The sequence below is a fragment of the Protopterus annectens genome, chromosome 2.part1 (genome assembly GCF_019279795.1).
Source record: "Protopterus annectens isolate FY-2018-M chromosome 2.part1, PAN1.0, whole genome shotgun sequence".
Classification (NCBI taxonomy): Eukaryota; Metazoa; Chordata; order Ceratodontiformes; family Protopteridae; genus Protopterus; species Protopterus annectens.
In genome coordinates this window covers 1,669,027,116-1,669,055,094 of record NC_056729.1, presented here as the reverse complement: position 1 = coordinate 1,669,055,094, position 27,979 = coordinate 1,669,027,116, and the positions used below count along the sequence as shown (strand labels likewise).

At 43.6% G+C, this 27,979-nt stretch overlaps 1 protein-coding gene across 1 annotated transcript in view; it reads right to left on the bottom strand.

Annotated features, from left to right (window-relative positions):
• Nucleotides 1-27,979, bottom strand: part of NOC2L (NOC2 like nucleolar associated transcriptional repressor) — a 1,272,638-nt gene that overhangs the window by 444,630 nt on the left and 800,029 nt on the right. The window contains exon 13 of the mRNA XM_044063595.1: nt 20,861-20,974. Within this exon, the coding sequence (XP_043919530.1) occupies nt 20,861-20,974 (114 nt within the window). The remainder of the gene's footprint in view (nt 1-20,860; nt 20,975-27,979) is intronic.

Here is a 27,979-nt window from a genome sequence, read left to right as displayed (position 1 = left end):
GGAGTAATCTTGTTCAGAAGAGGAATCAGAGGAAATAGAAATCTGATCAGAAGAATCATACTCTGTTTCTTGCCTAGGCCTCTTATCAGGAGGGGGATGGGTACCCCTGATCAAAGTAATTAGGTCTTCAGCCATTTTGAGCATTTGTTTTTTTAGGCATGGTAGTCCGAATAGGAGAATGCTGTACTTGTTTATTTGTCTTTAATGCTGCTTTAGTCTTTGTCTTTGTAGCTGAGGATGGCTTAATATATAGTTGTGTAGGTCTGAAGACACCCTCAGAAGCCGATGCCTGCTGAGTGGCTCCGGACCCATCTGAGGGAATGATTTCCGAGTGTCCAATACCTTGAGTATCCACAGGCCCAGTAGGCTCCACGTGGGAGTCGAAGCGGCCTGTGGCTCTGAGGTAGTGGGCGCCAGGGGCTGCGAAAGCACCTCACTGAGAACTGGCGACTGGCCTAGAAGAGGCTTTGCAGTCAGTTTTGGAACTCGGATGCCTATCCTTTTGCTTGTCCTTGTGTTTTTTTGTAAACTGCGGGTGTCAGCTGATCCGACGGCATTATATAGTTAAATCTTCGGCCAAAGTAATGAAAAGCAAAATCAAACCGACGCTTGATAGTGCGTTGGTTAAATCTAGCACAAAACCGACAACTAGCAACGTTGTGATCAGGGCCTAGGCAAGGAATACAGTAAGAGTGGAAATCCTTATGAGGTATTTGCTTCCCAGAAGAAATACAATTGTTAACTTTTTCTGACATCGGTCTGGAGCAAGAAAAAAATTCCCCCAACGGGGTACTTCGCTTTAATGAAGACACCGGATCTGAAATTCTGATTTGAAAATCTCAGGAGTCAGCCGACCAGCACTTGCGAACTGGGGCACCGCGCGGCAAGAAAGACTGAAGAAATTGGCGTTGACAGCTTCTTTTATACCCTTGGCGCACTGACGTCAGGGAAGAGGCAACAGCAACCGACGCCGGACCTAGACTTTGGAATCTGTCTGACTGTGGGTAGCCTGCCAGCAGGATAACCCAAGAGTAATGACTGCAACAGTGAAACACAATGAACATTCATTGTTTCCAGACTGTGTGAATGCTGACTCCATAAACTTTTTAGGTACCACTGAAGTTTCCTCATATGCAGTCTTGCATATGGAATTAGTAGGATGCAGGATGCCATGAAGCCCAGAGCCTGCAGAATTTGTCTTGCAGAAGACTGGGTTTTTGTTGCCATCAGTTTGAAGTAAGTAGTCAGTTGCCTTTGTTTGTCTGGCGTGAGGTAAGCCATCTGGGCAGTTGTATGCAAGCTTGCACCCAGGAATGTTATCTTTTGAGAGGGTACCATTGGTGATTTCTTTTTGTTTATTGTCTACCCTAGGCATGCTAGAAGCCTTTTCACAAATGCCAGGTGTCCTAGAAGAGTGTCCTTGTTCTCTGCTTCAATGAGACATTTGTCCAAGTAAGGATATATATGCATACTTTTTTGTCTGCAAAATGCAATTACTGGTGCCAAGCACTTTGCAAAGACCCTGGGCGCGGTAGATAAGCCAAAGGGCAGTGCAGAGAAAGTACAGTTGTGTACACTTACCATAAATGTAGATGTTCGAGTGTATTCACTGTTGCAGTCATTACAATTGGGTTATCCTGCTGGCAGGCTACCCTCAGTCGGCCTGAATTCCAAAGTCTAGGTCTGGCGTCAGTTGCTGTCGCCTCTTCTCTGACGTCAGTGCGCCAGGGGTATAAAAGATGCAGCTGACGCCATTTTCTTCAGTTTTTCTTGCCCCAGATGTCAGATGCCCCCAAAGGGTAGGCTAAAAATATGTCAATAAAACATGCATGCACCATAGTATATATTTTGCCTTCATCTACAAGCAAATACACCACATAGGTTGTATAGAATAGAGAAGTACAGATAGGTTCCAGCAAAGAAATGGGAGATGGCGGGTGGGTAACCTGGACTGCAACAGTGAATACACTCGAACATCTACATTTATGGTAAGTGTACACAACTGTACTATGTTCTTCATGTTTCACTGTTGCAGTCATTACAATTGGGTTGAATCCCAAAGCTAAGGTTGGGAGGCTGGAGCTAAATAGCATTAGGAGCGGCTATTAGGCCCTGCAGAACTGCAGTGGCAAAGCCTGCCCTGGATATAGAGTAGAGTGGTAAGTGATAGTGCTTTGTGAAGGTGTGCACTGAACTCCAAGTAGCAGCCTCTAAAATGTCTTTGGTTGGTACTCCCCTGTGGAAAGCTTCTGAAGTGGCTGCTGCTCTGGTTGAATGTGGCCTAATGCCCTTAGGTACTGGCTTGCCATGTTGTGAATAGCAGAAATGAATGCAGTGGCCTATCCACTTTGAAATAGTCTGATTTGAGATAGCCTTTCCTTATGATCCTGCAGCATATGCCACTAGTAATTGCTCTGTCTTTCTGAAGGCTGTGGTTCTGTTCAAATAGCAGCACAATTGTCTGTGCATGTCCAAAGAATGCAGAATTCTTTCCCCCTTATTCTGTGGGTTTGGATAAAAGGTAGGCAGATGAATAGTTTGGTTAAGGGCCATATTGGACACTACCTTAGGCATAAATGTCGGGTTTGTCCTCAGAGAAACCCTGTCTGGAAAAAAAATGATAAAAGGTTCCACCGCCATGAGTGCCTGTAGCTCTGAGACTTGTCTTGCAGAAGTTACTGCTATGAGCAGACTTGTTTTCCAAGATAAAAACTTTATATCAGCTGTAGCGGCTGGCTCAAAAGAAGGCAGGGTGAGTTTTTTCCAAGACATAATTGAGGTCCCATGCAGGTACTGGTGATCTCCTTGGAGGCCTTACATTTTTGGCCCCGCTGAGGTTCTGCCTTAAAGGATGAGAAAAGATTGGTGGCTCTGTATTGTAATGAGCTGAAATGGCAGAGGCATGAATTTTTATAGATTAAAAGGATAGGCCTTTGTCCAGCATCTCAGTCAAGTATTGCAAAATCTGAGGAATATTTGGTACAGCTGTGTCAATTCCTTGTGCCTGGTTCCAAGCACCGAATCTCTTCCATTTTCCAGCATAGGATTTTCTAGTACTAGGCCTCCTGGCCTCCAAAATGACATTCATCACTGCTTTAGTGAGAGGTGCGTTTTGTATGACTACATCATCAGCCATGCTGCCAGATTTAAGGTCTTGAGTTGGCTGTGCAGGATTTGATTGTTCTGCTGGGACAGTAGATAAGGCACTTGAGGTAAAGTCCAGGCTGGGCATTGAGACAAGTTCCTTAGGATTGGACACGAGTAATGGCGTGGCTAGTCTGGGGCAATCAGTATCATTTTTGGCTTCTCCTGTCTGACCTTTAGGAGTACCTTGGGGAGGAGAGGCAGAGGAGGAAAGGCATATCCTGTTAAGTTTTTCCAGCTGAAAGATAGAGCGTCTACTTTCCATGCTTGTCTGTGATAAGTCCTTGTACAGAATCTCTTTAGTTGGCAGTTGTGAGGTGAGGCAAATTGATCTATGTCCGGGCATCCCCATTTCCTTGTTACCATGCTGAAGATTTGTGGATCCAATTTCCACTTGTGGGGATCCATGAGGTTTCTGCTTAGTTCATCTGCCAGAGTATTTATCTTTCCTGGCAGGAATTGTGCCTGCAAATGTACTTGGTAAGTCAATGCTGTGTCCCACAAAGTCATGGCTAGTCTGCAAAGGGGGTAAGAATGAGTGCCTCCCTGCTTGTTTATATACCACATGACCATGGTGTTGTCCGTCTATCAGTAATTGTCCCAGATGAAGTAGGTCCTTGAAGGCTGTCAGGGCATTTTGAACAGCTAGCATCTCTTTCTGATTGATATGTAGATGCATTTGGTTTGCGGACCATGTGTCTTGAATACATTTTCCTGCCATGTGGGCTCCCCAGGCATAATCCGATGCATCTGCTGCTAATGTCTGTGTGGCTGGGGGTAGAGTGAATGGCTGTCCCTTGTTCTGGTGACAGGCCTTCGCCCACCATCAAAACTCCTGTTGCAGGCAGGGAATGAGAGTAACTATTGTTTCCAGGCTGTGGCAATGTTGAGTCCAAACACTTTTTAGGTACCACTGAAGTTTCCTTATATGCAGTCTTGCATATGGAATTAGTATAATGCAGGATGCCATGAAGCCCAAAGCCTGCAGAATTTTTCTTGCAGATAACTGGGCCTTTGTTGCCAACAGTTTGAAATAGGTTGTCAGTTGCCTTTGTTTGTCTGGCATGAGATAAGCCATCTGGGCAGTTGTATTTAAGCTTGCACCCAGGAATATTATCTCGTGTGAGGGTACTAGTTTTGATTTCTGTTTGTTGACTGTGTACCCTAGGCATGGTAGTAATCTCTTTACAAACGCCAGATGCTGTAGTAGAATGTCCTTGTTCTCTGCTTGAATGAGGCAGTCGTCCAAGTAAGGATATATTTGTATTCCACTTTGTCTGCAGAATGCAATTACTAGTGCCAGGCACTTTGTGAAGACCCTGGGCGCAGTAGATAAGCCAAAGGGCAGTGTAGAGAATTGGTAGTGCATTGAGCCAGCTTTGAGTCTGAGGTATCTTCTGCATGTTTGTCTGACTGGGACAAGCAGGTATGCCTCTTTTAGATCTAAAGTCACAAGCCAAGCCTTCTTGCTCAACATGGGCAGAAGCTGCTGTAGAGTCAACATTTTGAATTTTGGAATATCCAGATATGTGTTTAGAATAGATAGGTCCAGTATTGGTCTCCAGGCTTTGCCCTTTCTGGGTACAAAGAACAGTCTTGAATAAAATTCTTGCCCCTGCTCTTGCTCTGGTACTTGCTGAATGGCCCTCAAGTTCATGAGGGATGAGACTTGTTTTTGTGCCTCTGCCCATTGATGTTTTGGCAGGTCTGGCCAACCATTTGCCCTTGGCAGGGTATGGAAGTGAAACTTGTAGCCTTGTGACACTATGTTTAAGACCCATTTGTCCTGGGTTATGTGCCAATTTTGTGAAAAAAAGTGCTAGTTTTCCCCCTAAAGGTGCTGCCAGAAGATAAGTGCTTGGCGCAGGCAGGGGGAAGTCATTGGGACTGTTTCATGTATGGCTGTGATTTGTCCTCTCCACTTGAGGTAGACGTACCCCATTGTTTAGGCCTGTATGAACCTTGGGGATGGGATCTGCCTCTTGGGCGTCTGTATCTGCCCCTTTGTGGTCTGCCTGACACTGGAAAGGACCAATTCTTTGAAGGCCAGTGTCTGCTAAATCTAGGAGGCTGCACCTGTAAGAAATCCTTAACAGTTTGCATAGATTTAGCTTTGTCCTCCATTTTCTTTAACACCTCTTCTGCTTTAACACCAAAGTATCATGCTGTAATTGAGCATCTAATAATTTTGCTTTAACATGATCAGGTAGATTTTGTTCCTTTAACCAATCATGCCTCCTAATGACAGAACCCGTAACTGCGGCCCTGCAGGAGGCCTCCAGAGAATCAAAACCACATTGCAAAGTATGCTTTTCAACTTGTTCAGCTGCATGCAATATTTCCTGCATTTCCTTGTTTTCTGCACATTCAGAATTTATCAACATTTTCTGTTTAAGCAGTGACATAATATATTGCTGATATTTGAGCATATGAAACTGACCATTTAAAGCCCTTATAGCCAGGGTAGCAGAAGTGTAAATCTTTTTCCCCACCTGTCCAGTGCCCTAGAATCCCTGTCAGAGGGAGTAGGGTTTTTTGCAGTGGAAGCCTTGACCTTTTTGGGACCCTGAGAGATAGCAGCAGCAGGGTTTTTGAAAAGTAATTTATGAGAGTCAGGAACTCTGTAGTACCTGTCTGGCTTAACAGCAGCTGGAGATAAGGAGTCAGGGGTCAGACTGGACTCTGAAAATACATCATCTACAATGTCTAACACAGGTGTGACAGCTAGGGGCCTGTGTTGTGGTAGTAAAAGGAAGTCTCTGAGCCTTTTCTTAGATTCTGAGTAATCTTGGCTCTCCCAGTGGAAATACTCCCTCATGGTATGTAAAGTTTCCCCAAAAGAATAATCCTCAGGAGGAGAGGCTGAAGGGCTTGATTCTTCAGCATCAGAATCCTCATAGGGAGGAAGAGAGTATTCCTGATCAGAAGAGGAATCAGATGAAATGGAAACCTGATATGAAGATTCATATTCTGTCTCTTGCCTAGGCCTCTTATCAGGAGGGGGATGGGTACCCCTGATCAAAGTAATAGTTTCATAGGTCCATACAAGGCTATCTGCCCTGGGGCAATTATAAGCCTAGCCCAATTCTGTATGGCTTACGCCACCCCTTGATTTGAGTATACTGTGCCCTTTTTAAGGTTTAGTTTACTGTGCCTCTGTCTAATAGTGACACGGGAGTAATCCCTGGGACAAACCTACGATCCCCCATCCACTTATCGAGATTCTTCTTGAAGAGATTCAGTGAGGTGCTCTGCCTCACATGAACTGGAATTCTATTCCAGAGCGAAGAGAGCCTCTGGGTTATGAACCTGTCCCTCCAGCAAGTTCTATTTATTTCTGTGCTGAGGTTCAAGTCCCTCGAGCGTGTGGCTCTAAGGGATTTAGATTTACTGAGGTGGAGCATGTCCATTAATTCTGGATTTGACATAGCTTTGTATGTCTGGCATAGATCGCCTCGAAGTAAGCGGTATGCAACTGAGTAGAGCTGGAGTTTTTTTAACCGAGCAGAATATGGCATCTGTTTGAGACCCTTGATCCTCTTGGTGAGACACTTTTGGGGTCTAATTGCTGCAGGTGTCGGGTAAGGTACATCCCAAAAGGGGCATTGTATTCTATGATGGGCCTGATGAGGGATGAATAAAGGGGCACGATTACCTCTCTTGATCTAGATGTGAAACCCTTCGTGATGAGGTGGGCTATGCAGAAGGTCTTTCTAACCACTTTGGCAATGTGGTTTTCAAAGGAGAAATTGCTATCAACTTGGGTCCCCAGGTCCCTAATAACCTTCTCTGTACTTAATGGGTTTCCACCTATGTGGTAATTTGTGGGCACATTGTTTTTGCCAAAGGGTATGACTATTCATTTTTTGGCATTTAGCTTTAAACCATGGCGCTGGCACCAGTTATCTGTCTCGGAGACCTTTTTGAAGGATGTTTGTGTCAGCTGGAGAGTTGATTATGGTGCCCAGTTTGCAGTAGTCTGCGAACTTGGTGAGCCATAGTCCTCCCACGTTTGTCTGTACCTCAGAAAAGTATATACCGAACAAGAGTGGTCCCAGGACAGAACCCTGTGGGACGCCACTTGTGACCGGTTTCGAGTCTGACATGGCTCCAGCAACTCTCACTCTGTGGGTTCTGTCTTTGAGCCAGTTTGCGACCCATCTTGTGACATAGGGGTTTATATTTAAGCTGGATAGCTTATCTATGATGCCGGAGTGGGGTATTGTGTCAAATGCCTTTGCAAGGTCCAGATAGGCTGTGTGAACTACCTTCCCTTCATCTATGGCTTTGGTGACTGTTTCAAAGAAGTCAACCAGGTTCAAAAGGCAGGATCTGCCCTTGACAAAGCCGAACTGGGTAGGATCTAGTGTCTGTAGGTCCCCAATGTCTTTGTTTATGAGCTCCATGATGATCCTCTCCATAGCCTTGCAGACTAAGCTAGTCAGGCTTATGGGCGATAGTTTCCAGGGTCCGTGAGGCTCCACCTTTGTGGAGTGGGACCACTGTTGCTGTCACGCCATTCTGTGGGCACATATCCTGTAGTGAGGCTGAGATTGTATAGCTGTTTTATTTGAGGGATTAGTTCCTCTTGGAGTTCATGTAGGGCGCAACCTGGGATGCCATCTGGTCCCATGGAAGCAGTGTTTTTGCTTTGGAGAGGGCAGCCTTCACCTGAGCATCTGAGATGTTTGGGAGGCAGCCCACTGCGGGATAGATACTTGCTCTTTTGGGGGAGAAGTTTGCACTGAAATTGTCTGCCAGGATATTGGCGATGTCTGTGGGTTCAGTGTATTTTTGTCATTTAGAATCAACTCAGAACAAGTCTGGGAGTTGCATCCCAGGTTTCTAACATAACTGAAAAAGCCTTATGATTGTCTTTGGTGTCCTGTGCAATTTTTCTCTCAAAGCTGGCCTTGGAGGATTTTATGAGGATCGTAATTTTTGCTAGTACTGATCAGAGATGCCTTCCCTATTAGGGATTTTGCTCTATCATGTAGTAGCTTCCTCCTTCTGTTGTACAGTTTATTTATGGCAGGGGTCCACCAGACTGGACGCCTGCCTTTGGATGATTGGGTCTTGCTTTTGTTTGGGGTAGCATGATCCATGCATTCCTGGAGATGTCCGTAGAATGCATTTATATAGGATTCTGCAGTTTGGGCTGTAGTTTCCACTGGCCCTGGTGCCTTGAAGGATTCCACTTCAGTTTTGAGAAGTGAGAAGTTCGCTTTTGAGAAGTTTTTCACTGTGGTTTTCTGGGCTGGGGGTGGGGTCGGGATGTGGACATCCAGTGAAATTAATTTATGGTCTGATCTTACCAATGAGGGATATACTTCTGGTGTGGAGCATAGAGTCCCCATGTTGGTAATGATCAGGTCTAGTATGTTGTCCCCACTTGTGGGAGTGATGACTAGTTGTTCCATAGCATTTGAGTTTATAATTTCCAGGAATCTTTGGGTTAAGGTGCTGGAGCTTGAGCAGTGCTCCCAGTCAATGTTTGGGTAGTTGAAGTCGCCCAATATAATGGTGTTCGGAGAGATCTTCATGTTCTCCAATGTTTTCAGGAAAGCCGAATGGGATTCCTGACTTTGAGAGGGTGGTCTGTAGGATGCTATAAACTGAAAAGCAGTCTTGCCCACTGTTAGTTGCACATGGATGGTCTCCGATGCGTGCAATGCCACTAACCTGGAGGTGTGGATATCCTTGACAAATATGGAAACTCCCCCTCCTTTTGTGGTTCGGTCTGGGTTTTGGGGCCGAAAAGCATTATACGAGGTATAGCCTGTTAGTGCTGGGGTGCTCTCTGGAGCCTTGAACCAGGTTTCTGTCACTGCACAGATATCGATGTTCTCCATACTGAGGAGAGCTTTGAGTGCGTGCATCTTGAGGTTAAGACTTCTGGCGTCTAGCAGCATTACCCTTAGTTTCTTGTTCCTTGTGCTGTCTATGGGGTGGGTTTGACTTTTGAGCCTTGCCTAAAAAAGGCACTATGGGGGTGGCAAGAGCCTTTGCCAATATCCGAAAGCCCAGTGGTGACAGGTGCAAGCCATCCCTAGCGAAGCAATGTGGCTTGTCGAGCATGTCATCCCAGGCTGACAGACACTGGATCCCCTTTGAATGACACCAAAATTTTAGCCAATTGTTAAAATCGATCATTTTGTCTTTGTACTGTGGCATCATTCTAGGTGAGGGTAAGGTGCGGCTCAAGGTCAGGGTCATACCAGCCTGGGCTACATGATCAGAGAGCTCCTCTATGTCTCTTTTCATGTAGTCCAGGGAGGTACGTCTCAGGTCATTCACACCAGCATGTACAATGACTGAGTCATATTTGTATTTGCTTTGGAGTGACCTGAGTGCTTGCGTTATGTGGCGGATCCTAGCACCAGACAGGCAGCTCACAGTGACCTTCTCTTTATTCAGCCTGGTGAGCGGGACATCAGTGTGTCTGACAATAGAGTCACCTACAACAAGAGTATCAGGTGTGTTATTCAGCCTTAAGGGCTGTGGCTGCTTGGCACACTGACTTTGTGGGTTATGTGTTGTGTGTGTGTTTTGTTTTGAGGTAGCGTTTGCTTGGATGTCTGCTTTGGAGGTCTCTGTTGCTTAGGTAGATTTTTAATTAGAGCCTCAGAGTATGTTTTTGTGTATTTATGTGTTTGGTTCGCTGATGTGGTGGGACTATGTGATACTGGAATTGTGTTGTGTGAGGTTACCTTCTCCTCCTGACTGGTTACACCAGTTTTGAGATGAGAGAGCTCAGCCTCCAGTTTGGCTAAATAGTTGCATCTCTCACATATATTTGGTCTTCGGCCATTTTGAGCATCTGTTTTTTAGGCATGGAGGCCTGTCCATGAGGCTGTTGTACTTGTTTCTTTTCTTTAAAGGTGCTTTAGTCTTTGCCTTTGAAGCTGAAGTCGTTTTAAAATATAACTGAGTACGCCTGAAAACACCCTCAGAAGCCGATGCCTGCTCAGCGGCTCCAGACCCATCTGAGGGAATAGCTGCCGAAAGTCCAATACCTTGAGCTTCCAGCGGCCTGGTTGACTCCATGTGGGTGTCGGTAGCGACCTGCGAGTCTAAAGTAGTGGTTGTCAGGGGCTGCGAAGGCGCCTCACTGAGAACCGGCGACTGGCTTAGAAGAAGCCTCGTCATCGGTTTTGGACCTCGGATGCCTGTTCTTTTCCTTGCGTTTCTTGTGAATTCCGGTAGTCAGACGGCTATCCGACGACATTGTATAATTAAATCTTCCGCCAAAATAGTGAAATGCAAAATCGTACCGACGCTTAATAGTGCGTTGGTTAAATCTAGCACAAAACTGACAACTAGCAACGTTGTGGTCAGGGCCTAGGCAAGGAATACAGTAAGAATGAAAGTCCTTATGAGGTATTTGCTTCCCACAAGAAATACAATTATTAACTTTTTCTGACATCGGTCTGGAGCAAGAAAATGTTTCCCCAACGGGGTACTTAGCTTTTAGTGAAGACTTCGGATCTGAAATTCGAACACAAAAATCTCAGGAGTCGGCCGACCGGCACTTGTGAACTGCTTTTGCTTCAGGCACCGCGCGGCAAGAAAGACTGAAGAAAATGGCGTCGGCTGCATCTTTTATACCCCTGGTGCACTGACGTCAGGGAAGAGGCGACAGCAACCTTTGCCGAACCTAGACTTTGGAATTCAGGCTGACTGAGGGTAGCCTGCCAGCAGGATAACCCAACTGTAATGACCGCAACAGTGAAACATGAAGAACATTTGGTAATGCATTAACCCAGCCTTGAATCTGAGGTATCTTCTGCACGACTGTCTTATTGGGACATGCAGGTATGCCTCTTTTAAGTCTAAAGTCACCAGCCAAGCATTCTTGCCCAGCATGGGCAGAAGCTGTTGCAAAGTGAGCATTTTGAATTTTGGAATGTCCAGGTATGTGTTCAAAATCGATAAATACAGTATTGACCGCCAGGCCTTGTCCTTTCTGGGTACCAAGAACAGTCTTGAGTAAAAACCTTGTCCTTTTTCCTGTTCTGGTACTATCCGAATGGGCCCCATATCTATGAGGGACGTAACCTGTTTCTGTGCCTCTGCCCATTGGTTTTTTGGCAGGTCTGGCCAACCATTTGTCATTGGCAGAGTGTGGAAATGGAATCTGTATCCCTGTGATACGGTGTTCAGTACCCACTTGGCCTGGGTTATTAACTGCCAATTTTGAGCAAAAAGTGCTAATTTTCCCCCCTATGGGTGCTGCCAAAAGATAAGTGCTTGGTGTAGGCAGAGGGAAGTCATTGGGATTGCTTTCTGTAGGTTTGCGCTTTATCTCCTCCAGATTTGGAGGTAGACGCGCCCCATTGCTTTGACCTGTATAAGTCTTGAGCCTGGTACCTGGAACCCTTAGGGCGTCTGGATTTGCCCCTTTGAGCTCTGTCTGACACAGGAAAGGACCAATTTTTCTGTAGGCCAGTGTCTACTGAATCTTGGTGGCTGCACTTGTAAGAAATCTTTAACAGTTTGCATAGACTTAGCTTTGTCTTCCATTTTCTTTAAAACCTCTTCTGCCTTAATACCAAACACAGAATCATGCTGTAAAGGTGCATCTAGCAATTTAGCTTTAACATGATCAGGCAAATTTTGTTCCCAACCAGGCATGCCTCCTAATCACAGATCCAGTAACTGCGGCCCTACAGGAGGCCTCTAAAGAATCAAAACCACATTGCAATGTATGCTTTCCAACTTGTTCAGCTGCATGCAAGAATTCCTGCAATTCCTTATTTTCTGCACATTCTGAAATCAACATCATTTTCTGTTTCAGCAATCCCATAACATGTTGTTGGTACTTAAGCATATGAAATTGACAGTTTAAGGCTCTGACTGCCAAAGTTGCAGATGTATAAACCTTTTTTCCCCATCTGTCCAGTGCCCTGGAATCTCTGTCGGAGGGGGTAGGGTGTTTTGCTGTTGAGGCCTTAACTCCCTTAGGACCCTGTGAAATAGTTTCAGGATCAGCAGCAGGGTTTCTAAATAAAAATTTATGAGAGTCAGGGACCCTGTAATACCTGTCAGGCTTACTGGGAGCCGGAGGTAAAGAGTCAGGGGTCAGGCTTGACTCCGAAAAAACATCATCCGCAATACAGGGGGAATGGCTAAAGGCTTGTGCTGAAGGAGGAGGAGGAAATCCCTGAGCCTCTTTTTTGATTCTGAGAAGTCTTGACTCTCCCAGTGAAAATGCTCCCTCAAAGTATTCAAGGTTTCTCCAAATGAATAATCCTCAGGAGGAGATGCAGATGGAATAGACTCCAAAGCATCAGAATCCTCATAGGGAGGTAAAGATAATTCCTGATCAGAAGAGGAATCAGAAGAATTAGATACCTGATCTGAGGATTCATAGTCAGTTGTCTTGCCTCCTTATGAGGTATTTGTTTACCACAAGACAAACAATTATTAACTTTTTCAGTTTTGTCTGACATCGGCTGAGGCAAGAAAAGGTTCCCCAACGCGGTACTTAGCTTTTTGATGACTTCGGTATCTGAAAACACAGGAGCTGGCCGACCGGCACTTGCGAACTGCTTCTGCTTTGGGCACCGCGTGGCAAGAAAGACTGAAGAAGATGGCGTCGGCTGATGCTTTTATACCCCAGCCGCTCTGACGTCGGGGAAGAGGCGACATCAGCCGACGCCGGACCCAGACTTTGGAATCCGGCCGACCAAAGGGCTGCCTGAGGCAGGACAACCCATATGTCAGGACTGCAGTTGCATTTTTGAAGGAATCTTGGTAGTTTTAGATAAAAAAGCCGTCGGTTTGAGTCGAACATTGGTAATGCGAAGAACTACCTCAGAAGCAGGTGCCTGCACAGCGGCTCCAGACCCATCCAAGGTAGAGACATCCGCAGGTTCCATAGTCAAAGAAGAGTCTTGCGGCATACTGGACTCCAAATGGGTCTTGGTAGAGGCCTGTGAATCCATAGATGCAGGCATCAGGGGCTACGGAAGCACCTCACTGAGTACTGAACTGGCGACTAGCTTAGTGGAAGCATCATCGGCAGCTTTAGACCTATGCGGTCTGTTTCTGTCTTTATCCTTACTTTGTTTGGAATATCGGTAGTCGGATGGCTTACCGAAGCCATTTCAGAATATGAAGATGGAGAGCGAAATAATTTGGCAACAAAGAGAGCCCGATGATGGATGGTTCGGGCACCGAACAAAGCACAAAACCAACAGCGAGGTACGTCGTGATCTGGGCCTAAACAGGTGATGCAGTAAGAATGAAAATCTCTGTGTGGTATTTGCTTTCCACAGGCAAGACAATTGTTAACTTTTTCTGACATTGGTTAGAGCAAGAAAAAAGGCTCCCCAACAGGGTACCTAGCTTTAGAAGACTTCAGTATTATTCAATTTGTAAATGAAAATTCAGGTATTGGCCAACCGGCACTTGCGAACTGCTTCTGCTTCAGGCTCCTCGGCAAGAAAGACTGGTGTAATGGGATCGGCTGCCTATTTTTATACCCCTGACGACCTGATGCCAGTACTGGGGCGACAGCAACTGACACAGAAATACTAAGTCTCTGGTATTCAGGATGACTGAGGGCTACCTGCAGCCAGATAACCCAAGTGTGATGACTGCAACAGTGAAACACGAAGATCATCATAAGAAAATGCATTACTGTTACTTTATCAATGCAGAGAAAGCATTCAATAGAGGCAATGGAAGCATATACATTCCCTAACATTATAACATGGTTACTCAGGAAGATATATGAAGGCTCAGAAGTAAGAATTACGATAGGAGGGTTCCTCTCTGACAAGCTGTTTTTGAAAAGAGAAACCACAAAAGCTGTCTCTTTCTCCTTTACTTGCTTTATATTTAATGCTACTGCCACAGAAAATAAGGGATTCACAAATTCAAAGACAAAACTGGTAAGATAATCAAGAAAAAGCTAACTTTATTTGTAGAGGACATTATTTTGTACTTGATAAATCCAGAAAAGGACATTTCAGTGTTATGGAATATTATGAGACCATTTCATGTTTTCTTGGGGTATAAAATTAATGGAGATAAAAAGTACAGTTTTGTACCTACCATAAATGTAGATGTTCGAAGATCCACATTGCTGCAGTCCTTACACTTGGGTAGTCTGCTGTCCTCGATCGGCCCGAATATCAAAGTATAAGGCTGACGTCGGTCAAGGCGCATTTGACTGACATCAGGACGTCAGGGTACAAATGCGCATGACCGACGTCATATCCTCAGTCTTTTCTTGCCCCAGATGTCAGAAGACCCTAAAAATAAAGGTCAAAACCAAAAGACAGCAAACAACCAACCAACCACCCTTGCACTAACTATATGTACAATATATACAATATACACAATATGTACAACCCAACCCACACAACCACCTCTAACTGCAGAGGGAAGGAGGGGTAAATTGGACTGCAGCAATGTGGATCTTGAACATCTACATTTATGGTAGGTACAAAACTGTACTATGTTCTTCATCTCACATTGCTGCAGTCCTTACACTTGGGTAGAATCCCAAAGCAGAGGTAAGGGAGGATGGCTAACTACAAGGAAGCAGGAGCTGCCAAAATGCCCTGCAAAACAGCAGTGGCAAACCCAGCCCTGGATTTAGAGTAAAGTGGCAGGTGATAATGCCTAGAGAAAGTATGCACTGAACTCCAAGTAGCTGCCTCCAAAATATCCTTGGTTGCCACCCCTTAAAAAGCTGTTGAAGTGGCAGTAGCCCTAGTGGAATGAGGCCTAATCCCAGCTGGAACTTCCTTGCCATGATGGGAATAACTGAAAGCAATGCAAAACCCAATCCACTTAGAAATAGTTTGTTTTGACACAGGCTTGCCCTGAGAACTCAAAGCAAAAGAAACAAACAACTGCTGAGACTGCCTGAACCCTTTAGTTCTGTCCAAATAATAACGCAACTGCCTGTGTACATCTAAAGTGTGCAAAATCTTTTCCCCTTTATTTTGGGGATTTGCATAAAAGTAGGCAAATGAATAGTTTGGTTTAAAGCCACACTAGAAACCACCTTAGGCATAAAGGAAGGATTAGTGCGTAATGATACCCTATCCTTATGGAAAATCAAGAAAGGCTCAACCGCCATAAGGGCCTGCAATTCAGAAACCCTTCTTGCAGAGGTAATTGCCAACAAAAAGCAGTCTTCCATGATAAATATTTCAACTCAGAAGTAGCTGCAGGCTCAAAGGCTGTAGAGTGAGTTTCTCCAACACAAAATTGAGATCCCAAGCAGGAGTAGGAGCTCTTCGTGGGGGTCTTATATTCTTTGCCCCTCTAAGAAATTGCTTGAACAAAGGATGAGAAAACAATGGTGGGTCACAATCAGTGAGCGAAATTGCTGCAGCATGAACCTTAATAGAAGAGAAAGACAAACCTTTGTCCAATAACTCAGTAAGATATTGAAGAGCCACACTCAAATTAGGCTCAGAAACATCCAAATCTTTTGCTGCACTCCAAAATAAAAATCTCTTCCATTTATCTGCATACACTTTCCTTGTACTAGGCCTTCTAGCTTCCAAAATCACATTCAAAACTTGTTGTGGAAGTTGAGACCCTCTATGGTTCAAAACAGAATATGCCAGACTGTTAGGTGAAGAGAGTGAAGTTTGACATTCAGCAAATGGCTGTCCTCCTGTGACAACAGGTGTGGAATCGAAGGCAAAGGCCATGGAGGCTTCAGACTTCTCAATAATGGGTACCAGTGCTGTCGAGGCCAATCTGGAGCTATTGAAATCATCCTTGGCTTGTCCTGTCTGACCTTTAGAAGAACCTTTGGGAGGAGAGGCAGAGGAGGAAAGGCATACACATGAAGATTGCTCCAATTGAAAGAAAGAGCATCCACTTTCCAAGCTGTGGGATGAAACCTTTTTGTGCAAAACTTTGGCAGCTGATGGTTCAGTGGAGAAGCGAACAGATCTATGTCTGGAGTTCCCCATGACACTGTCAATTTCTGAAATACATGAGGATCCAATTTCCACTCGTGGGGATCCATAATCTGCTCAACACATCTGCTAAGGAGTTCTGTGCTCCTGGCAGAAACCTTGCCTGAAGATTGAGGCGTAAACTGAGAGCAGTCACCCACAAAATCATTGCTTGCCTGCATAGAGGATAAGAATCGTTCCCCTTGCTTGTTGATGTACCACATGACAGTTGTGTTGTCTGTTAGAATCAACACCTGCCCTGGAAGAAGTAAATTGAGAAAGCTATTAATGCAAACTGGACTGCTAACATCTCCTCCAGGTTGATATGTAGATGTTGTAGTCTGGCAGGCCACTTGTCTTGTATCCACTTTCCATTTAGATGAGCTCCCCAAGCTTTGTCTGAGGCATCTGTCGTTAAAATCTGGGGTCACAGAGAGTCCCTTGTTTAGGTGACATTCCTGAGCCCACCACAAAAATTCCTTTTGAATGCAAGGTATTATTTGAATGACAGTGTCTAGATCCTGGCAGTGCTGTGTCCATACATTTTTGAGATACCATTGCAGTTTCCTCATATGCAGTTTGGCATTGGGAAGCACCAGAATACAAGATGCCATGAACCCTAAGGCTTGAAGGACTGTCCTTGCAGTCAGCCCGGACTGATGAGATAGCTGATGGAAGTAAAGGGATAGACTCTTTTGTTTGTCCGGGGTTAAAAAGGCCATCTGGGATGCTGTATTCAGTCTCATACCCAGAAAGCACATGTCCTGAGAGGGTACTAGACTGGACTTTATTTCGTTCACAGAATACCCCAGGCATCTTAGCACTGCTATCACATATTCCAAATGATGAAGAAGCTCTTCCCTTCCTTGAGCCAGAATCAGGCAGTCGTCCAAATAAGGATAGATCTGTATTCCTTTTAGCCTGAAGAAAGCTATCACTGGAGCCAGAACTACAGAGAACACTCTGGGCGCAGTAGATAAGCCAAAGGGCAATGCAGAGAACTGATAGTGAGAAGTCCCAGCACGAAAACGCAGAGACTTCCTGCAACTTAGTCTGATAGGAACATGAAGGTAAGCCTCCTTGAGATCCAAAGTTACCATCCAATGATCTTTGCCCAGCAGAGGTAAAAGCTGCTGTAACGTCAACATTTTGAACTTGGGAATGTCCAGATAAGTGTTGAGTGTAGACAAATCCAAAATTGGTCTCCACGTGTTCCCCTTCTTTGGTACTAGGAACAGGCGAGAATAAAATCCTAGGCCCACTTCTGGCATAGGGACCTGTATGGCCCCTATTTGGAGTAACAGAGAAACTTGCTTGTGAGCCTCTATTCTTTGTTGAGGAGGAACGTCTGGCATGCCTTTGAAAGGAGGCAAGGTATGGAAATAAAACCTGTAACCGTGGTGTATGATATCCAATACCCATCTGTCTTGGGTAATTAAACTCCAATTTTCTTTGAAAAGTGCCAACCTTCCTCCCAAAGGTGCTGCCAGCTCTGGCAGCTGAAATCATTGGGTCTGTTGGACTGACCCCTGCCCTCACCGAAGACTGTGCAGGAGAACTCCCTGTTCTAGGCCTGAAAGAGCCCTGAGCTCTGCCCTAGATCTACCCCTAGACTGGGAATCATATTAGTAGGCCAATTTCTACTAAACTTTGGAGGCTGGACCTGCAAAAAATCTTTAACAGTCTGCATAGACTTAGCCTTGTCTTCCATTTTCTTTAAAAGTGCCTCAACAGGAGGACCAAACAACACGTCAGATTGTAAAGGAGCATCTAAAATCCTTGTTTTAACATGTTCAGACAAATTTTGATCCAAGAACTGACCCAGTGGCAGCCACCCTAGACGAGGCCTGTACAGCATCAAAACCACATTGCAAAGAATGCTTACCCACCTGTTCAGAAACATGTACTAAATCTTGCAACTCTTTACAATCAATACCTACTGCCAGAGCATCAACCTTAGACTTCAATTGTGAAAGGAGATAGTTTTGATATTTCAACATGTGAAACTGGCAATTCAAAGCCCTCATAGCAATAGTGGAAGAAGTATAAACTTTCTTTCCCCATCTATCCAAGGCTCTAGCCTCTTTGTCTGCAGGAACCGGATTCTTTACAACAGAAGCCTTAACACCTTTAGGCCCCTGGCTAACAGTTTCTGGGTCCGCCCTAGGACTTAAAAAGATACTTATGAGCTTCAGGCACCCTGTAATACCTATCCGGCTTAACAGGAGCAGGAGGCAAAGAATCAGGATTAAGAGAAGCCTCTGAAAAAACATCTTCCACTACATTCAAAACAGGAGGTATAGCCAAAGGCCTATGCTGGGGTAAAACAAAATTCCCTAAGCCTTTTCCTGGAATCAGAGAAGTCCTGACCTTCCCACTTAAAATGCTCCCTCATGGAATGAAGAGTTTCATAAAAAGAAAAATCCTCAGGAGGAGAAGCAGAAGGAGTAGAATCATCCACATCAGAATCAGAATAAGGAGAGTACTCCTGCAAGTCTTCAGCCGAAGACTCTGAAACATCTGAAGCCTGCTCAAAACCCCCCAGCTCAGGCTCCATCCTAGGTCTCTTATCAGGAGGGCATAGAACCCTAATCAAAGTAATCAAATCTTCTGCCATTTTAAGCATAGGCACAGTTCCTGAAGAGCTAGGGGTAACACCAACTGAAGCCAAACCTGGCCTGCCCCTGGGAGAAGCCTTTGAAACAGGAGAGGGCCTAGCTACCCTAGGAAGGGGGGAGTATAGTAACCTGAGAAGCCCCTCAGCCTGACTTGCCTCCTGAGAGGCCACATCTTGCAATAATAAAGTCTCACCCTGGGAACACAAAGAAACCTCCAGTGGAGCCACCCACCCCACACTCACCCTAAGAAAAGGCGCGTCCGCACAGACGGTCGTCCTAGCCTAAGCTTAACTGCTTTGTCCTTGCGCTTCTTCATTTTATAATTGCACCGCTTCCCAAAGACTAACCTTGCACAATCCAACCTTCTCTTTATAGTGCGCTTATTAAATCTAGCACAAGAGCGACAGCCAACAACGTCGTGCTCAGGCCCTAAGCAAGGAATACACAAAGTATGATAATCTCTATGCGGTATCTGTTTCCCACAAGAAATGCAATTATTGACTTTTTCTGACATCCGGTAAATCACTGAGGCAAGAAAAAACTAAAATATTCCCCAACGGGGTACTTAGCCAGCTTTGAACTCGGTCTGAAACTTGAAATCGAAAAATCTCACAATGCTGCTTCTGCATCGGACCATGCGGCAAAAGACTGAGGATATGGCGTCGGCGCGATTTTGTACCCTGACGTCCTGATGTCAGTCAAATGCGCCTTGACCGACGTCAGCCTTATACTTTGATATTCGGGCCGACCGAGGACAGCGGACTACCCAAGTGTAAGGACTGCAGCAATGCGAGATGAAGAACATCAAAGGTTATAGAGGTAAACTGTCTCTCATGAACTGGTTTCAGCACTCAATGGAACAAATATCTTGCAGATTGTCCCCAGAAATAAGGGGGCATCTTGTGTTTTGTCTAAGCTATTTTTTCCTGGCATATGCGGAGGCAGTTGTGTCCACTAATTGTTCCTGTAACTCCCACTTTTGACTTTTAAAAAAACACTTTTATTACATTATCACTTAAGACAGAGGCACCCCCCCACTTCTGATGTACAAGGTGTACTTACACATAAAAACCTGCTGAATCAGAACATTTTTCTGACAACTGTCAACAAAATAAAAATAAACCCCAGAAATACCCAGATTTTTGAAACTGCATGTTTCATTAGGAGCTATGAAGCTCAGGCAGTTACCCCTTCTGAACCTGGGGAGACTATGCACCCTCTCCAATAATCAGAGAACAAAAAAACAAAGTTATAAAGATAAGCACATTCTACATATATATATATATATATATATATATATATATATATATATATATAAAAGAGTTTATGACAAATGGAAACTTTTGCAAACTTGTCTTTCTACATTGTGGTAACTGAATAAAAGATGGTTATGATGCACAAATGGCTAGCGCATATGGCTGTTAACTGAAATGATGGTGGTTCAAGTATACCTAGAGACAATGCTTCTTGTTTATATGTCTGGCAGTTGGTGCAGAGAATTAAGGCTGTGAAATGTAGTTCCTGTGAGACAGGGTTTGGCTCCCTCAGCCCTCATATATGCCTAATGCATCACCTTGAGCAAGTCAGTTAGTGCTTAGGCTCACCTGGAAATTTGGGCTAAGCTCCTCAATGGCTCCCTGGACTGCAAGCAGTGTAACTATCTACAAATCTAAGACAGAAAAAATAGATGCCCCAGCTTTACTAAACTGCCCCTGCAGGCCTTGAAAATTTTTAAATATATGGTGCTTCACAAGCAATACTCAAAATAACAGAAGATACAGGAGACACATCCACAACTACTTTTTCCGCACCTTTACACATACGTTTGGTATAATAATGGAAAAAAACACTTGACCTCAGACTTGGAGTACTCCTTGCACGTGATAACTTTTAACTACATATTTAATATGGATTCAGAAGCACATCAGAAAAGAATAAAATACGTTAACCAACAAAATGTGCCAAACAAAAATGCAAGAATACATAACGGGAAGAAATAAGCACAGAAAAATACCTGAAATGCATTCCCCAAAAGCCTTAAGCCTCTTTGTGCAGGAAGGTCTGTGGTAATGTTATTTTGCACCCTTGATAAAATCTCTTTACCCAATTGGTAAAGCACATGGACCAAGGAAGATGTACAAATATGTGCAGAGGTACTACACTTACTCTGTAAGCTTTCTCTTCCAGATTTGCTTTTGACAGCTTCAGGATCACTGCAAAATTAATTGGTCTGACACTGATCCGGCCAGGTTTCTTGTTGAAGTCAACTTGCTGGAAAACCTGAAACCAAACCAAAAAGGATATGTTAGCATGATGTGTTCCATTTTAAGTCTTTGGAGTCACATGTATGATAAGGTACTTTTCTGAACATGGTCAGGACAATACCCTAAAAGTTGTTTTTTTTTAATGTGTGTGACCCACATTAATGTAAACTACAATTTGTGACAAGAAAATCAGTAAACATCCACAAAAATTGTAATTTATTATACCAGTAAATCCAAGAAAACAAAATTCAGATCTATTTACATATAAATACACACACACACACACGTGTGTGTGTGTGTGTGTGTGACAGAGACTGCATACAGACACGTACATACATCTACATATACAAATATGTAGAGAGAGAGACACACACACACATTAAAAATATTAAAAACAAGGTTGTAGGCAAGTTTTTTCCCCCTACTGGGAGTCCTCAAGCCCCAAAAAGGGTGGTATAACAATACATAACCTGGTGCAAAATTAAAAAAGATACAAGTTGATCATACATCATCCTTACACATGTGAACAAACCAAGCCATGTCCAATTTCCTCACAAACTATACTGGGAAAATACAATAAAACCAAACTAAAGAACACCAAAAATATAACCCAACCATATAACACCCCAAAACACTAAACTGAATCATAAAGAAAGCATGCACGTACCTTTCAACTGGCATTATTTAAATACAGTGATATAATGTTTTCCCTCTCAGACTTGGCCTTGTTTATCTTAGACATACTCTTTTGCATGAAGTCAGAGTTTGCAGGTACACACCTCATTACACAAATAAAGTAAGTAAAGTAAATAAAGTAAGGCTATGTAAAAAAAAAATCAGTATCACTAACTATATAGTCTCCAGTTTGGTGAAGATCAAAAAGTGCTTTTCTTTCTTCCCCTCTGCTACGATTTTTAAAGACCAGTATTGTTTTTTTTTTTTGTTGCTTTTAAAGCTGAGAGGTTGAAAGGTTGAACATGCAAATAAGTATAACATAAAACAATCTCTTCTATTCACTATAATGGGAAAACATTAAAATGAAATGACAAAAATCCAGCAAACAGACAATATCAACCAATACAGCCTTCCCCACTTAACTCAAATTCAAACCACATATGTACATCATAAAAAAACAACAAAAAGAAAGAAAAAAAAACATCAACAAAAAGAAAAAATATGCAAACAGCATGCAGGATGGAAAAAAAATTAAGAAATCAAAATAGCTAAATATTGCAAATTACAAATAAAATATAATATAACAAGAAACATCAATATATATTTTATATATATATATATATATATATATATATATATATATATATAGAAACACCACATATGCAGAACATTTCTTGCAGAAAAATATCACCTTATCCAATGCAGACTAATATTGAAACATGACCTAACAAACTGATGTCTGCAATTCGGAAAACAAAAGAACACTAACATAACAATAGCTACACAAAGGAAAGTATCAAAACATACGACTGAAATGAACAGGCAACAAGAATGTATTGAACAGGCAACAAGAATGTATTTATTTATCTGGCATTTGTTTATCAGGATAGTTCGACTGGGCAGCTACCCATCTTCAGCGGAAGCCCGGGGAGAAAAGCTTCGTAAACACAATGCAAAAAGAAGAAATTACTGTGAATGGTACAAGGCGAGTCATAACTTACATAGCAACAGCACACAGTTACATTGTCATACTGTTTGTATACAAAGCTGCTAAATTTAGCAAATTAACAGTACATGGATATATAGCAACTTGCAATGTTTATCGAGGTACTGCCAATATGACTGATGTTTTTTTTTTGGTATATAGAATACCAACGCAGTAGAAAGGGGGAATCTAAATGTTGAGTCCTAACAGGTAGTGTGTGTATAAGCAGGGAGTGTTAATCAGGGTTGGAAATCGGCAAAACCATGTTAGTTAAATGACTTAAGAAACGTATGTAGGGTTAGTTGTAGACCTGACAAATGTACTCGCTCGAAGCACCCCTTAAAATGGAGAACATTGACAATTGTGCTGTAACAGAGACCTGGTTCAAGGCAGCAGAAAGCACCCCTGCACTACCAGACTATAACTTATTCCACACCTTTTGGCCCCAGAACTGGGACTGAAGTTCCAAAGGTGGTGGTGTTTCCATATTCATAAAGGATGCGCATATTTCCAGACTGGTAGCCCAACATAACGCATCTGAGATACTTCAGGTGCAGGTAACATTGGGTAAGACAGCAATTCAGGTCGTAGCCTGCTATAGGCCCCAACCATGTCCCAAGACTCACACTCCATGTTCCTAAGCACCCTGGAGAATATTAGGGTCCAACATAACACTCTCATACTGGGTGACTTCAACTACCCTTCCATTAACTGTGAAAACTACTCGTGTACCAATACACCTGCCCAATACTTCCTGGAATTCATTAATTCCAGTACCCTGGACCAGCTCATTCTTACCCCCACTAGAGGTAGCAACATCCTTGACCTGGGCATTACTAACATGGGCTACCGTTGCTCCACACCAACAGTCAACTGCTCCCTGGTTAGATCTGACCACAAACTAATGACCTTGGAAGTTCACAACCCTCCCACCCCCACTTCACAAAGGTAACCACCATGAAAAACATCTCCAAAGCTAACTTTTGGCTCCTAAAACCAGACGTGGCTAACTTCACAGCACCCATGCAAATGGAGAATAGTTGCATGACCACCGAATCATACACCAATGCACTGTATGAACACACACACAGATGCATGGATCTCACCATACCCAATAGAACCAAGATGCTCTCCTCAAAAAAAAAAAAAAAAGGGAAGACAATCTGGTGGTCCCCTGTCATAAACAAACTCTACAACAGAATGAGGAAACTGATGCGGACTAAGATGAAGTCCCAAGACTGGAAAAAACCCCTTATTAGCCTCCACAAAAGGTTGAGATCCCTCATCACATCCTCTAAAGCTAGCTATGAAAACAGAACTGCAGCAGATAGTAAAGACAACCACAAGGCCTTCTATAGTTATGTAAAGAATCTCCAAGGCAATACCCAGATTTGCTCTGAGCTACTGCACAATGGTACCTCTTATACCGACCCAACAGATTGCCAATACACTGGCCGACAGATTCAGTGCCAACTTTACCGCTCCCCCCCAAAGGACCAGTCACAATACCAGTAGATTGCCAGGCACCCAGTATTACTGCTGCACAGGTTAAAACAGCACTGTCCAGGTTAAGAATAGAGCTTCTATGGGACATGACACTATCCCTGGCTGTGCTCTACATGAACTACAGAGTGAACTGGTACCTCACCTGTGTGCCGTGTTCAATCACAGCCTCACCTCATGCTTTTTCCCTACCGAATGGTGCACTGCTACAGTCATCCCTCTCCACAAAGGAAGAGCGACTACAGACCCTGGGAACTATTGCCACATTAGCCTGAGTCTGCTATGCAAGGCTATGGATTGAATCACTATGGACCTAATAAACAAGGATATAGGGAATCTAAATACTCTGGATCTTACACAGTTTGGTTTTGTGAAGGGCAGATCATGCCTGCTCAACTTGGTCAACTTCTTTGAGTTAATCATCAGAGTTGTGGATGAAGGTAAGGTGGTTCATACAGCCTACCTTGAGCTAGCCAAGGCCTTTGATACCATTCCCCACTCAGGAATCATAGAAAAACTCACTAAGCTGGGCATCAACCCCTATATCACTAAGTGGGTTGCAAACTGGCTCACAGAGAGAACCCACAGTGTGAAAGTAGCTGACTCCAGTCACTGGTGGAGTCCCACAGGGTTTGGTCCTGGGTTCTCTCCTGTTTGGTATCTACTTCTCTGAAGTCCAGGCCAACATGAAGAGACTCTGGCTGATAAAGTTCACAGACGATTGCAAGTTGGGAGCTATTAACTCCCCAAATGATGTTGACATCCTACAGAAAGGCCTCACTGAGACCAACGACTGGTGTCAGAACCATGGCCTTAAGCTCAATGCAAACAATGTGTTTTCATCCCCCTTGGGAAAATCCCAGTTCCCTTGAATTACCACATCGATGATAGTCCACTGAACACAAAAGGCATTATAAGAGATTTGGGAACACAGGCTGATAGCAACCTCTCTTTTGACCATCACAATGCCACTGTGGTCAGAAAGTCCTTCTATGTGGCACATCTCATTACTAAGGGATTTGTATCCAGGAAGAAAGAGGTCATTGCCTCCCTCTACTCTTCCTTCATTAGGCCAATCATCGAGTACAATGCCTCATTTGGCATGTACCTCACTAGACACCTGCGACAACTGGAGAGGCCACAAAAGAACCTCACAAAGTGGATCCCAGGCCTTAAACACTTGTCCTACATGGACAGACTCAAAAATCTCCAACTATTCTCTGTCACATATCGCCTACTTAGAGGCGATCTCTGCTTGACTTACAAAGCCATGTCTGACCCAGCTCTGTTAGAAATGCTACATCTAAAGAAATCCCAATCCCTCCGCACCACATGTTCCAGAGACCTCAACCTCATTACCACAATCAATAGAACATGCTGGAGGGACAGGCTCAGAACCAAGAGACTGCCCATGCTATGGAACAGGCTTCTCATACATGTCAAGCAGAGCACCTCACTGGCCCTCTTCAACAGAAATCTTGATGAGTGGATGGGAAATAGAAAATTCACCCCAGGGATCACTCCAGAGGCACTAGGAACTAAGGTTGGGTGGCACGATGCCAATGTAATCCTATGGGCTAGGCTTGTAAAGACTCCACAGCCATTTGCCTAGTACACACCTATGAATCTATGACAGACTGAGGAAGTGTGTTCCAGACTCTAGCTACATAATGTGAGTACAGTGAGCTTCCTGCAATATTGGTAGTTTTGCTTATTTGTAATAGTAGTGGAACGCAAGACAGGATTATTGGAATAAAGTTGTATTAAGTTTTGAAGGACTGGGGTTTTATCTGGTTGGTAAACTAATGTATGGGCCATTGTAAGCTGGGAATAGGATAATAGATGGGGAAGTTCTAACCAGGAGAGTTGTTACAAGGCTAAGCAGTGACGGGATCTATATGTACAGTCTGTGGCACATTTTGCTACTCTATTATAGCAGCTTCAAGTTTACCTAAATCTGTTTTCTTTGTGTTGGTGTGTATGGGTAAGACACAGAGGCATGTAGACAGTAGGTGCGTTCTTGTGATGGTGGCTTTGGTGTCATTAGCCAGAAACTGTTTATTTGTGTATAAAGTGCTTACTTTTTTTTTATTTACCTTCTTAATATTTTGAGCTATAGGTATGTCAGTTTTCATGTTATTGTCAATAATTACTTCTAGGAGTTTAGTTTTGGATACAGGAGAGATGATGGTGTTGTCTGCAGTTGTGATACAGAAAGTAGGAGGGGGGGGGTCAGTGGTCTTTGTGGGTTGGAAGAGCATAAGTTTAGTTTTGTTAGCATTACGGTTGAACTGTGATTTGGAAAGCCAGGATTCCACTGCAGAAAAAAGGCAACTGTGTTACAGTTTGACTTGGAAAGCCAGGATTCCACTGCAGAGAAAAGGCAACTGTGTTACAGTTTGATGATGTTGAAGGGAAGGAGAAGCACACAAGGGTGGAATCATCAGCACACTGGACTAGGGATACAAGGTGGGTGGCAGTGTGAAGATAGTTAGTAAAGATACTAAAGAGGAGAGGACCTAGGAAAGAGCCTTGTGGAATACCCAGAGTGACTGGAAGTAGAAGAGAGATGTTTTGCTGCCATTTTATAGCTTTGCTGGCAGCCAACTAGATACTTTTTGAACCAAGCAAGTGCAGAGTGATTAAGTCTTGGATCAGAGAGTTGTTGTGTCTTTTGGCTTTTCCAAGTTAGGGGCTGCCACAGCGAAATTCCAGTCCGCTAATGATTGGCAGTAGATTTTTAAGTGCCCAGTTGCCAGCCCTGACGCACAACCTTCAACGAAGATACGCCCATTCACGCACGTCTCCACACAGAAGACGCTGTAGCTGAGACTCGAACAGGACAACGTCTTACTGAGGCGACAACGCTACCGCAGCACCACCACCGCATCTTGGATCAGAAAGTACAGATAGCAATTTGTAGTGTGAAATGGTGTCAAATTCCTTAGACAGATCTAGAAAGATAGACAAGACTATTCTATCTTCATAGGGGGTGGGAGGATGACATAATGGTTAAGGTGTTTACCTAAAGACACAAGGTGCAGGGTTTGATTCTCACATGGGGTAACTGGCTAGGCTTCAAATGGCCCAAAAGGGCTCTATTCTTACTATGACTGACTGTGTCGGTAAAGTTCAAGATGGCAGTGGTGGTACTAAGGTTGGGTCGAAATCCACGCTGTGCTTTGGCTAGAAGGCTGTTAGTTAAGACATAACCCAAAAGTTGAGTCTGTATGTTTTTTTCCAATATTTTAAATAGTGGTGATAGTATACGTATGGGCCTACAACTGGACAGTTCAGGTAAGTTATCTCCTTTGTGTAGAGGGATTATATGTCAGACTATCCAGATACTTGGGACATACTGTTCGGAGATGGAGTAGTTAATGAGAATGGGCAGAGGATATGATAGGACATATGGAGGAAGTTTTAAGATATTCAGCTGGTAAGTTATTGGCTGCTAGAGTAATTGGCATACTTTTTTTAAGTATTTTTTTAATTCTGCCTGTTGGAACAGGGTAAAAGAAGATATTGTAATTCTTGTTGGGTGATAACGGATTTGTTGGTGCAGGGGAGCTGCTGTTTTTAGAGAGCACTTGTTAAATTCTGTAGCAGTGATACTTGTCATATTTATGGATGAGGGAGTTGGTGCTGATGTTTGCCCTAGATGTAAGATTTTTTTTTATTGCTGACCAGAATTATTGAATATTATTTTGATGTTTTACATGGATATTACTACAGTAGTTTTTCTTGTCTTGTTTGACATGTTTTTGGCTTTGTTTCTGAGTTCTAGGTATGCTTGGTAATTTGTAGGAGTTTTGTTTAACTGCCAGAGATCCCAGGTCTTACCTCTTAGTTTAAATA